The sequence below is a fragment of the Meles meles genome, chromosome 4 (genome assembly GCF_922984935.1).
Source record: "Meles meles chromosome 4, mMelMel3.1 paternal haplotype, whole genome shotgun sequence".
Classification (NCBI taxonomy): domain Eukaryota; kingdom Metazoa; phylum Chordata; class Mammalia; order Carnivora; family Mustelidae; genus Meles; species Meles meles.
The window spans coordinates 31,739,029-31,752,761 of record NC_060069.1 but is presented as its reverse complement, the minus strand read 5'-3'; the positions used below and the strand labels follow the sequence as shown (position 1 = coordinate 31,752,761).

Sequence of the window (13,733 nt, the reverse complement as noted above, 5' to 3'; positions counted from 1 at the left end):
GCCTCTAGAGAGGCAGGCAGAGAGGGGGAAGCAGGCTCCCTGCCGAGCAGAGAGCCCAACGTGGGGCTTGATCCAGACTCTGGGATCATGACCTGAGTCTAAGGCAGAGGCTTTAACCCACTGAGTCACCCAGATGCCCCATATGAAATATACTTTAAAAGAGCACATATACATATACAAACTTGTAACCCGAATCTTGAAAGTCTTCTGCGTGCCCGCCCCGGATGCATCCCTCTCCTTTCTCTAGAACCAATCACCAAACTGCATTTTTTTGGTTTCCTTGCTTTCTGTAAGTATTGAATACAGAAAAACTTATTCAGTTGGGCCTACTTTTGACCTTTTTGTGAGTGCAGTCATAGTGTATGTGTTCTTCTGTTACTATGTTTCTACCGTTTTGGAGATTCCTCTGAGTTTTTTTATATCGTTGTAATAAGTACCTTTACACTGTATAGTACCCATTCTATAGATGCTTTTACACCCCATTTGAGTGACTTCCTTTGCTTAGCTAATTATTATAAAGCATACTGATGTAATTATTTTTATATATATTACTTGGGATATACGCACAGGAGTTTATTGAGGATACAGACCAAGGAGTGGAAGTGCTGGGGCTGTGGGGGAACTATAGGTCCTACTTTACTAGGTAATACCAACCTGCTTTCCAAAGAGTTGCCTCAAATGATGTTCCAACCAGCAAAGTCATAGTTTATGCTGCTCTTCATCTTGGCCAATACTTGCTGTTCTCTGGCTTTTGAATTTTGCGCAGCTGGTGAGGATGAAATGGTACCTCACTTTAGATTTAATTTGCATTTCCTTGATTATTGGGGTTTCTATTTCTGGGACTCCAAAATACTGTTGGGGAATCAATCTTACTGAACTACTTCAAGAATTTACATCATTAGTGCTATAAATTATTGGAATGTTTTGTTCTTACAGTTATAACAATACACATAAAGCAAATGTGAATTGCGCCCCCAAACATCTCCCAGACCTTATTCTACACACTCACATACATGTATGTTATAGAGTAAACATTTGTGTCTCCCCCAAATTCATATAATGAAATCCAAACCCTGAATGTGCTATGAGGATTACTTTTGGAAGGCAATTAGGTCATAAGGGTGGGGCCCTTAAAAATGGGATTAGGTCTTCCTCCTGCTCTCCGCTCTGCGCCATAGGAGGAAACAAGGAAAAGACGACCATCTACACGCCAGGAAGCAGGCTCTCACCAGACACCAGACCTGCCAGCACCTTGATCCGGGACTTCTAGATTCCAGAACTGTGAGAAAAAGATGTCTGTTGTTTAAACAAGCAGTCTATGGTGATTTGTTGTAGTAGCCCAAACTAAGCAACGCTGAAATCTAATTTAACTACAACTTGCTTCTTTATGTGAATTGTGGACCATCCCATTCCAGTATGCATGGACGTACTTCATTCTTTCTAGCTGCTGTGTAATATTTCACGGTATGGATGACCCATAATTTCACAATCTTCTCTTTATTAATTTTTTTGAGCATGTACTATTTGGATTTATAAAATCTAGTGTGTATAAGAGCATATTCCTCCTACTCCTCTTCCTCAGGAACTCAGTAACACTGGCCTGGAGGCAACCAAAGTTATCGGATGCAGTAAAAACTGACCAGATGGGGCGCCTGGGTGGCTCAGTGGGTTAAGCCTCTGCCTTCGGCTCGGGTCATGATCTCAGGGTCCTGGGATCGAGCCCCCTATCGGGCTCTCTGCTTGGCGGGGAGCCTGCTTCCTCCCCTCTCTGGCTGCTGCTCTGCCTACTTGTGATCTCTCTCTCTCAATCTGTAAAAAAGAAAAAAAAAAAACAAAACAAAACAAAACAAAAAAAAACTGACCAGATGCTCACCACTGCCATTTCTTCTTCCTGAGCACACAGGAAGCCATGTCCCAGTTTCCTTGACTTGGGTTGGGGTCAGATAACTCGGTCTGACCAACACCACATGGGAGGAAGTAACAAGCACAATTTCCAGTGTTTGCTACCTTTCGTGGTTTTCTCTCCCTTAGCTAACCAGCTGGCTGAATGCAGAGTCCAGTGGAGAACTCCAAGGAGGCCCTAGAAGATGCTGCCATAAGACATTATACGCCAAAATCTCCAATTCTCTGCTTGGAGGAGAGGAACTAGGAACATCTGCATTAAGAAATAAGCTTTTGGGTTAAACCAGTCAACTTTTGGGGCTGTAATTTTAGCTAGCATTAATTATAACAATACACATATTTCTTTTTTTTTTTAAGATTTTATTTATTTATTTGACAGAGAGAGATCACAAGTAGGCAGAGAGGCAAGCAGAGAGAGTGTATCATGAAATATTCGAAGTAACAAGCAGTTGCCAGTTCTCTATCAATGAACACGTAGATTATTTCCGGCTTCTCCCTATTACAATGATGCTATAATAAACATCCTAATGAGGTAGGTTTTTAGACATATTAAACCCTTAAGTGTTTGAAATGGAGCAGGCACCTAGGAACCTGCTCCACCTCGATGAGGTATTTCCTATCTCTTGCTTCATTCAGCTGGAGCTCATCAAGTTGGCAGCATGGTGCCAGTCTGGCTGAGCCTCAAGCTACTCCCTGGCTCAGAGTCCAGCTGATGCTGAGATTTGCCCTTCTGCACAGACTGATTTTTTTTTTTTTTCTATAGTAACCTTTGCACCAACCAATTTCTTATATGCTCTGAGTGCCTGTCCCCTTGGACATTCGATTCCTGGGTAAGCCAAGACATCAGCTTCTCACCAGGCTCCACACTCCTAGTTTGTGCATGTCTCCTGTATTCTCATGCTTCCACCACACTGGAGTAGATGCTGTCTCCATCATAAGTTGGAGATCTGCACTGGCCTTTTCTGCATGATGCTTTGCAATGATTTACGTATTTGCTTAGTTGTTTACTATTTCTCTACTAAACTATGAACACAGTAACGAAGTCACTTTGTTTACCACTGTATATCTGAAGTTTATGACAGTGTTCTCACATGGAAGACATGCCATACGCTGAGAACGAGGTTGAGGTTTGGGCTCCTGGGCTCAAAGAGTCACCAATTCCTTGCTCATTAAGAACATGGAATCTTAACTTCTATCAGGCCACATGGAGAAAGCCCTGGAGATAGCCAAAATTAAATGACCAGATCTGCAGAGCAGATTCTGGCTCAACTACACCATTAGGCAATGTGTGGAGGAGGGAAAGAACTCACTGATGAATGTATAGTAACTCTCCTCCCCACCAGAAATGTGGGTCAATTCATAAACTATTTTCACTATTAGGTTAGTAGCTCCTTTCCATTGAGGAAGGGGGAAGGAGGAAGATGGTCAAAATCTCTCCCTCAAGTATATACTATTCAGCATATAATTTCAAGGGAGTAAAACAAAACAACAAAAAACTTACACAAACTTCTGAAGTCTGTCCATGGTCCATGCAGGCTAACAATCCCAGGTTAACAATCTCTATGGATTTTTTTTACTGGTACAAACCTCGAGATCTCTAATCTTTACCATCAGCTTTAGCTCCTATCTGATATATTTGATCCTTATCCCTCTTCTCCCTGCAAAAAGGCAACACATGGCAGTAAAGGTGTCAGTAGTGATGGCTGAAACCAAGTGCTACAGCAAGGCCTGTGTTCTGCTTTCAAACTTGGGGGCAATGGCTCTTTGGCTGTCACTGGAATATTCCACCTTCTCAATTTCCACCTGTTGAAATCATTTTACCTTTGCATGGTCTGGTACGAATGCCACCTCTTCAGGAGAAACGTTCTCCAATTCCACCAACCAGGTGGAAACCTAACTTCCACTCCTGCGGCTCCTAACTGAGTACTTTTGTTTTGTGGTCATCCGCCCTCCTATAGCTGAGCTCAGCACAGGGCTTCCGGGCCTGGCAGGGTCTTGGCGAAGGTCTCTTTTTCTTTCTTCCTTTTTAATATTTTATTTATTTGACAGAGAGAAATCACAACTAGGCAGAGAGGCAGGCAGAGAGAGAGAGGAGGAAGCAGGCTTGGAGCAGAGAGCCCGATGCGGGGCTCGATCCCAGAACCCTGGGATCATGACCTGAGCCCAAGGCAGAGGCTTTAACCCACTGAGCCACCCAGGCGCCCAGGTCTCTTTTTCTTAATGGCTACTATTGGCCTGAAAGATGTTCAAGAGGGAACAGTTTCGCACCTGGCCCAATTCATGCCGATACTCTTTTTTCCATTTTACCAAGCGCGCTCAATTTTCACCTTCAGGAATTTCCCCAATGGACCTAAGTGGTCAACCTGAGAAAACTCAAGTTAGGGGAGGTCACACAAAAGCCAAGGCCCTTGCAACGATGCCAAACCACAGGGACCGAGTCTCACTTGTTTAATGGCCCAAGCCGCGGCAGGAGAAAAGCCCCAACTTTTCGAGCCCCGCCTCGAAAAGACAGGTGCTCCTTTGAGCTCTGGACTCAAAGCTGAGACTGGACAAGAACTCCCTCTCTGCCCAATAAAGTGACAAAGAGGGCGGCGATAGACGCTGCAGAGAGCACTTCCGCCTTGAAAAAGGTGTCGTCAAGGGGCAAGCTTCCACTTCCATTCCTTCCACAGCTCAAGGCCTTTCATCGTGGGCTGTTGTCCACACCCAAGGCTACCACACCCAGCTGCGCCCTCCAGCTTCTCCACACCCTCCCGAGCTGTTTGCACGTCTCGAGGGTGTGACGGTTACGCCGTGACATCACTCCAGGAAAAGGGCAAAACGAGCAAGGTACGGGCGATCTTCACGCGGCCCTGGCGCCAGGAAGCGCGCGGAGAGTCCGGACGCAGGACTAACTTTGACTGACGTCCACACCCACCCATTGCCTTGCCGATCCCTTCTCAAACAAACCAATAACTGAGACGACGGAGACGGCAACGTGCCCCAGCCGTCAGGAGTGGCTCCGCCCCATCCATTGAGTCGTCTTTTGGTCGCCATGATTAGTGTGGCTTCCACTTTCTTGCTACTTTAGGCTCTCTGGCTATCTGATACCCTCTCTGAACTCCTTCTTGAGCCTTTGTTCCCTCTCACTGTCAACTTCCACATCCCCGGGGTTCTTGCTAGCTCGGTGCCTCTACAGCCACACTTGAGATGGCGGCCGGAGGCGGGGCCAAGGCGGGGCCTGCCCGGCGCGGTGACGTCAGCGCGCTGCGTGTCGGCAGGTGGAGGGAGAAGGGAAAGTTTGGCCCGTGCGTGGGGCTGGGGTGGAGGGCGGGACAGAGGGGTTGGGCCCAGGCGAATACCCTGTAGCTGCTGCAGCGGAGGCCGAGGCCGGGACCTGAGCCGGTCAGGGAGTGCCGGTCGCCGAGGAGCAGGAGGCGAGGTCCGCCGGAGCTTCGAGCCCTCGCCGCTCTGCCGCGCGGTGACCCCGCGCCCAGACGCCGTCCGACCCGTGGTTGTTCCCGAGGCGGTTGGTGGGGGCGCGGCGGCGGCGGCGGTTGGGGGTGGGGAGAGGCGCGGTGAGGAGACGAGAGGTCAGCGAGTTTGAGGGAGGATCGCGAACCCTGCAGCCGTCATGTCCGAGGACTCGAGCGCCCTGCCCTGGTCCATCAACCGGGATGATTACGAGCTGCAGGAGGTGATCGGTGAGCGCTGGCGTCGCTGAGGGGGGGAGGCGCCGCGCTGGGCGGCGGGTGACACGCGGGAACGTGGGGGACCCGCGGAGCTCGGGGAGTCCGGGACTCACGGATACTCGTGGGCACTCGTGGGACCCGGGGTTTGTAGGGCGCGTGGGTGAGGCTCTGGGTTTGTGCAGCGCGTGCGAGGCGGGGAGGGGATTTTGTGGCGAGCCTGTGAGGCCGGCGGGATGGGGTTTGAGCGGCTCGTGAGAGATTTAGGTAGTGCCAGATATTTGAACCTGAGCGATAGATGGGTTTGGGAGGGGAAGAAAAGTGCAGGCACAGGACAGGCCTTTAGCAGGCTGTGTGAGAAATAGGCTGTTGGAATTGTGCGCACAGCCACCTATTTGGGGGATTGTGGGACGGGGGCTTTGGTTCATTCCCGCGCGGGTATGAGATCACTTGAGTGCCCACGAAGTGCCAAACATTACTGGGGTGGAGCTGGGGATTCTCTCCGGATGAAGCTGAAGGTACCGGGCACCGAGACAACGTAGGCACAACTTCCCACTCTTTGGGAGTGACTTTCTGGTCAGAGAGGTAGACATTGAATAACCAGACAAATGAAAAGAATTTCAAGGTTTGGCAAGTGCTAGGAAGGAAATAAACAAGATGTTCTGATAGAGAGTGACCTGGAGACCTAGTTAGTGTAATTTCAAGGAAAATTCTTTTTCTGAGGCGTTGACATTTAAGTTGAGCGTTGAAGGATGAGTCGTCTTCGGATTCCAGGGAAGAGTTTTCCCTGCTGAGGGATGAGGAAGTGCAAAGGTCCTGAGGAGGGAAAGAGCTTGATGTGTTTCAGGACCTGAGGGAACACTGGCACGGACAGAAAGGCAGAAAGGGGATCTTACCAGGCTTGATCAGGATTTTGGAATTTTATTCTAAGTGTATTGGAGGGCTTCAGGCAGAGACAGGACGTCATCTGAAGGATCTGGCTGCTGTGTGGAGTGGATTTGAGGTCCAGGAATACCAGTTGGCAGAGACCAAAAATTGTACAAAGGTGGATTGTAATTCTCAGGCGCAGTGATGGGGGGAGGGTGGGGACTTGGGATGAGGAGAGTATTTGTTGGACAACAATAATCCAGTGACTTTAGAAATCAAAAGGGGGTGGGTTTAGCTTCACAGAAGCTCAATCTCCCTGACATGAGCAGACCCCTCTGTATTGGAGGAAGGAGATTGTCTGCTTTGCTAGATCAGCATCCTGTCCTAAAATTAGTTTTATAACAAAGACTGGCTGAAAGCTCTTTAGCTGCCTTAGAGGTGTGTTTATTGCAACGTGGCTGTATTTCAGAGAAACTTTTATCTCATATATATATATTTTTTTTCTTCTTTTTTTGCCTCTTGTTTCAAAACAAATCTGGGCTAAGTTTTATCTGAAAGAAATCACATCTTTTTCCTTAAGCCACATCATGGGTGTCCTTTCTGGGTATTTGACATACACTGGTTGGTTCTAAAGACAGCTCGTTAGGTGTCTGTCTTGATTGATTGCTTCTGGGTCCCTCAGTCAGTTTCATATTGAAGAAAGAAATTAAGTGAGAGATTTCAAAATGATGTCTGAAGTGCAAGGGAAGGGGATCCTTATCATTGTTTTAGAAGAGAATTTTGCTTCCTTTCTGGGAAGGTATACATCTTTCTGTGGTCATTTTTTATGCCTAGTCATTAAGGTGGCATAGGGTTCTAGATACTTAAAGACTTATTAATTTGGGATTCTCAAGCCTATAGGGTGTCTGTAAGTGGGCAAAAGAGAGTCTTAGTCCTCTGGGATTGGGTTAGTTTTCATCTCATTCTTAAAGTGGGCCATGGGTAAAAGGTTACTCCAGTGTGATTTGACCGTCTTAGGTGTTTTGTTTTGTTTTTAATTTTTTTATAAACATATAATGTATTTTTATCCCCAGTACAGGTCTGTGAATCGCCAGGTTTACACACTTCACAGCACTCACCATAGCACATGCCCTCCCCAATTGACCATCTTAGTTTTAAAAGTAACTTTACTGAGGTATTATTTACTGCTATAAAATTCACCCATTTTTAAGTACAAAATTCTGTGGTTTTTAGTAGATTTACTGTGGTGTGCACCAGCCAGCATAATCTAGTTTTAGAATATTTTCATCACCCAGTAAGATCCTTGTGCCTGTTTACAGTTTATCCCTGCCCACCCCCCAACCCAAGGCAACCACAAATCCTTCTGTCTCTATAGGTTTGCCTTTTCTGGACACTTTTCTATAAATGAGATCATAATAACATATTGTCTTTTGTGTTTGGCTTCTTTCACTTCACATAATATTTCTTCATTTGTAAAAAAACAATTTTACTGCGTTATAATTTCTATACCACAATCCACCTGTATAAGTATACAATTGTATAATTTTTTAGTAAATTTGCAGAGTTGTTCAATCATCCCTACAATCCAATTTTAGAACATTTCCATCATTCCAAAAAGATGCCTCATGTCCATTTGCAGTCACTCCCTGTTCCCACCCCCTGCCGCAGGCAACCACAAAACTACTTTCTGCTGCTATAGATTTGCCTTTTCTGGATATTTCATGTAAATATAATCATATGATATGTGACCCTTTATAGTGGTTTCTTTGACTTGCCATGTTTTCCAAAATTCATCGATACTGTAGCCTGTTATCAGTACATTATTCCTTTTTATTGGATACCATGTGATGAAATTGGCTTGTTTCTGCTTTTTGGCTATTTGGAATAATGTTGTTATGAGCATTCACTCAGCAGATCTTCATGTGAACATGTTTCCTTTTCCTTGTGTGGAATTTCTGGTTCATATGGTAAATTTATGTTTAACTTTTCAAGAAACTGATAAACCTTTTCAAAATGACTGTAATTTTTCATTCCCACCAGGCATGTATGAGGGTTCCTATTTATCTTTGTCAGCTTTGTTGTCTTTGATTATAGCCATCCTAGTGGGTATGAAGTGGTATCTGGTGGTTCTGTTTTGCATTTCTTTAATGACTAATGATGGTGAGCATCTTTTCATGTGCTTATTTACTAGCTTTTCATCTATCTGCTTTGCTGAAATGTCTATTCATATGTTCTGCCCACTTGGGTTGCCCCTGGGTTCTTTTTTTTTTTTTTTTTTTTTCCGATTTTATTTATTTATTTGACAGAGATTACAAGTAGGCAGAGAGGCAGGCAGAGAGAGAGGAAGGGAAGCAGGCTCCCCGCTGAGCAGAGAGCCTGATGTGGGGCTCGATCCCAGGACCCTGAGACCATGACCTGAGCCGAAGGCAGAGGCTTTAACCTATTGAGCCACCCAGGCGCCCCGCCCCTGGGTTATGTTCTTATTGAATTATAGGGTGTTGTGTCTATGTGTTCATTTGGTTGTCAGTCCTTCACCTGATACATGATTTCAAATATTTCTTCCCCTAGTCTGTAGCTTATGTTTTCATTTTCCTAATAGCGTCTTTTAAGGCAAAGAAGTTTTGAATTTTGACAAGTTTTAATTATCCCTTTTTCTTTATTGATTGTACTTTTGGTGGCGTATCTAAGAAATTTTTACTAATCCAACTTCACAAAGATTTTCTTTCCTGTGTTTCCTCCTAAGTCTTTTTAAAATTTTTTTTATTTTTTTTTAAGATTTTATTTATTTATTTGACAGAGAGATCACAAGTAGGCAGAGAGGCAGGCAGAGAGAGTGAGAGGGAAGCAGGCTCCCTGCCGAGCAGAGAGCCCAATGTGGGACTGGATCCCAGGACCCTGAGATCATGACCTGAGCCGAAGGCAGCGGCTTAAACCACTGAGCCACCCAGGCGCCCCCCTCCTAAGTCTTAAAGTTTTATCTCTTACATTTAGACCTCCAGTACATTTTGAGTTAATTTTTTAAGGTATGGTGTGAGGTAAGATGAACCATCTTGTTTCACAGATGAAGACAGTGAGCGCATAAAAAGGTAAAATGACCTTCTAAAATCATAGAGCTAATTACTGGCACAGCTAATACCTGTGTCCAGCTCTCCTGTTGCCTAATTCAGCATCCTTGTTCTGTGTAGAAATTTGATTGGTTTTTGTATATAAAATGGAAGATAATGGTCATAGTGTGAGGGTGTAAGTGAAATTAATTAAGGGAAATATTCTTACAATGAAGGATTAAGGGAAATATCCTTACAATGAAAGATCAAATAGGAGCAGATATTTTGAAGGTGACCCTTTTGGATGTAGTAGAATTTTTCTTTTGTGTATCCTATTTCAGTTTTAAATGTCACCCCCTCATTTGTAAGTTCCTGAAAGTTCCTAATATCCTTCCATTCCACTCCCAACAGGGAGGGGGAAATTTTTTTTCCTTGAACTGTAGCTTATATATTATTATACATAATGTATTATATCATGATATACAATATATACATTATATAAAATAATATATTATATATATAATGTTATAATAATATAGCCTCAACAAAGAGGTGTTTTTTTTTTAAATTAATTAATTAATTAATTAATTTGACAGAGAGAATGGCAGGCAGAGGGAGAGGGATAAGTAGGTTCTCTGTTGAGCAGGGAGCTGGACGTGGGGCTCGATCATAGGACCCTGGGATCATGATCTGAGCTGAAAGCAGCCACTTAATTGACTGAGCCGCCCAGTCACCCCAAAGTTGTGTACTTATTCTGGATTTGCTTCCATGCTGAAATGTTTGGAATACAGTATTTTGAAATAAGCTATAATCTTCAAAATGAATCTTTATGATTTCTTCAGATTACACGTAATTTTTTCAGGAAACACGTGATTGGCATTCAGAAAAAAACATTTGGGGGATCATTTGAATTTTCTCTTTTCAAAGAATTGTGTTTTAAGGCAGTGGTTAAATGATGCCTCCTTTCTGATCAAAGCATGTGCATTTATTTGAAATGTAATTTTTTTTTTTTTTTACACTTTCTACTTAGCCTGTAATATTTATAGTGTTGGGGCACCTGGATGGCATAGTCGGTTCGGTGTATGACTTTTGGTTTCGGCTCAGGTCTGATGTCAGGGTCTTGGGATCGAGCACCTCTTCAGGTTCCATGCTCAGAGCAGAGTCTGCTTGGGTTTCTGTCTCCTTCAGGTGACACCCCCCCCCCTTGCCCCCCCCCCCCCCTTGCTCTCTTTCTCAAATAAATCTTTTTTTTTTTTTTAATTTTATTTATTTATTTGAGAGAGAGAGATTGAGTCAGAGCACTAGCCTGGGGTGAGAGGCAGAGGGAGAAGCAGACTCCCCTTAGCAGGGAGCCTGACATGGTACTCTGTCCCAGGACTCTGGGATAATGGGTCATGGGATCACGACCTGAACTGAAGGCAGATGTTTAACTGACTGAGCCACCCAGGCATCCTGAATAATTTTTTTTTTTTAAGATTTTGTTTGTTTATTTGAAAGAAGGAGACACAGTGAGAGAGGGAACATAAGCAGGGGTAGTGGGTGAGGGAGAAGCAGGTTTTCTGCTGAGCAGTGAGCCTGATAAGGAGCTCAATCCCAGGACCCGGGGGTCATGATCTGAGCCAAAGGCAGATGCTTAACAACTGAGCCACCCAGGCATCCCTATCCCTAAATCTTAAAAAAAATATATATATATATATACATATATATATATATATATATGTATATATATATATATATGTAGGGTTAGTTGTTTCTCACGTTCTGTTTTGTTTTCTCTCTTTCTGGGAAAATCCTATAGCAAAAAGAAAAATTCCCTTCCTAGAAAAGCATACAAATTGGGAATTCAAAGGACTTCCTTTTAAAGAATTATATCATCTTAAGCATACTTTGGCAAGATTTGAAGTTCTTTAGTATGATTACTTGTAAAAGGTGTTAGTAGTATTGTCACTATCGCTTACTCACCTTTTCAGTGTTTTTGAGCTCCTTCCTAACCATTATTATTGTATCAGAATTTCTGACCAGGTGTTGTACTGTATTTGACATGTGTTGAAGCAGCTGGAAGAGTATGGTCTTAAGGTTGTACAGACCTAGATTCAAATCCTGGCTTGACCTTTTTATTACCTATGTGATCTTGGGCAATTTATATAACTGATTTTAGTGTCAGCTTTTTGTCTATAAAATTGAGATAATGGACTTAAATCATTGGGGCTGTTATGTAGATGAAGCATAATTGTGTACAGAAAATGTTTAGTTTGCATTGAATGCTTCTTTTTTAAAAAATTTTATTTATTTGACAGAGAGAGATATCACAAGTAGGTGGAGAGGCAGGCAGAGAGAGAGGAGGAGGCAGGCTCCTCGCTGAGCAGAGAGCCTGATGTGGAACTCGATCCCAAGACCCTGGGATCATGACCCGAGCTGAAGGCAGAGGCTTTAACCCACTGAGCCCTCCAGGTGTCCCTCTTTTTTTTTTTTTTTTTTCTTAAGATTTTATTTATTTATTTGACAGAGAGAGAGAGAGATAGAGATCACAAGTAGGCACAGAGGCAGGCAGGAGGGGGAAGCAGGCTCCCTGCTAATAAGCAGAGAGCCTGATGGGGGCTCGATCCCAGGACCCTGAGGCTAGGACCTGAGTCAAAGGCAGAGGCTTAACCCACTGAACCACCCAGGCGCCACCACATTGAATGGTCCTTAACATAATGGTTTTTGTTATCTCTTTTTTCTCCTCCTTATGTTTTGTAATTTTTGATATTACCATGAAATATGAAATACTATATGATTTTTTGTAATGCTTATTGGAACATTACTGCATCTTTTTTCCCCTAGATCTTTATTAAAGTTTAGATGGATTTCAGGATTTACGGTGGACACGGTACTGTAGCTTCATAAGACCCTGCCACCCGTGATAATTGTCAGCAATGTGGTATGACGGCAGATCATACCATACTTCAGTCTGGCAGTGTCTGTGCTGTGTGCCTTTTATTTTTCTGTGTCTTGAAAAACCCCACAAGTATTCACTGTTTACGTTGGATTAGATTTAGAAAATTGTTCATTAAGATCTGTTTTTAATAAGATATGATATTAAATATAAATATGAGAAATATTTATAATTATTATAAATATAATAAATATGATATTATGATGTTACCTAACTTTGATATTTGGTGAGGGCAGCTCATTAGCTTTATTCTTTTTTTTTTTTTTTTTTAAGATTTTATTTATTTATTTGACAGAGATCACAAGTAGGCAGAGAGACAGGCAGAGAGAGTGGGGGAAGCAGGCTCCCTGCCAAGCAGAGAGCCCGATGCGGGGCTCAATCCCAGGACCCTGGGATCATGACCTGAGCTGAAGGCAGAGGCTTTAACCAACTGAACCACCCAGGCACCCCCATTAGCTTTAATCTCTACTTTCCTCTCTCCTTTTTCATTTTCTTTATTCACTAGCCACACATTTTGATGTCCGAAAGTAGTGGTTGTCAATTCCAGGTTGTCGGATTCCAGGATCTCATCTCTAGCCTCCATAAATGTGAAAGACATGCTCTATCAATAAAACGTTTCTTAATGCTTAGTGTATTTTCTCCCCGTGGTTGGGAGACTTCACTGTGGTGATATTATCAGTAAAGGCCAGCCTTGGGCCAACAAGTTCATAGGGCTGTATCAGGTAGGGCTTGCATTGGCTGCATGTGATGGATAACATATAATAGTGGCTTAATAAAGTACCTTTTTCCCCTTCTGTAACTGGAGTGGCAGCCTCTGTGCCTTAATTAAGCACCCAGGCCCCTAGTTTCTACTCCACTGCACTTAGCACGTAACTCTCATTCTCATAGTTGCAGCATAGTTGTACTCCTAGCCTCATTCTCGTGTTCCAGACTGGAAGAATGTGGCAAAAGGACAAAGGCATGTGATGACTGAGTTGGCTCCCTTGCAAAGAACTTTCTTTACTGGAAGCCTTACCCAGTGACTTCCATTTCTAGTTTATTGGCCAGAACTATGTAATTTGGCCATTTGCAAGGGAGGCTATGAAATAAAGCTTGCTGGGCACATTATTACTTCAAACAGAATGGGTCAAGGTTCTCTCATTAAAGAGGAGGGGAAAATTGTATGTTGGATAGGCAACTAAAAATGTTGGCTTTGGTGGTTTTTTAAATTAAAATAGTTAAATAATACATTACGAGTAAATAATTTAACCTTAGTAAACAGTTAATAAATGTTAGCTTTAATCTAAGGAGGCAGTTGCTTACCAGTTAAGAGCATGG

At 43.5% G+C, this 13,733-nt stretch overlaps 1 protein-coding gene across 3 annotated transcripts in view; it reads left to right on the top strand.

Annotated features, from left to right (window-relative positions):
- Positions 1–5,176: 5,176 nt before the first annotated feature.
- Positions 5,177–13,733, top strand: part of OXSR1 (oxidative stress responsive kinase 1) — a 101,960-nt gene continuing 93,403 nt past the window's right edge. For 2 of the 3 annotated variants that reach the window (XM_046002262.1, XM_046002261.1), the window contains exon 1: positions 5,182–5,585. In XM_046002262.1, coding sequence (XP_045858218.1) covers positions 5,516–5,585 — 70 coding nt within the window. In that variant the 5' untranslated portion in view covers positions 5,182–5,515. Of the gene's footprint in view, positions 5,586–13,733 lie in introns of all 3 variants that reach the window. The other variant, XM_046002263.1, reaches the window with a different exon arrangement.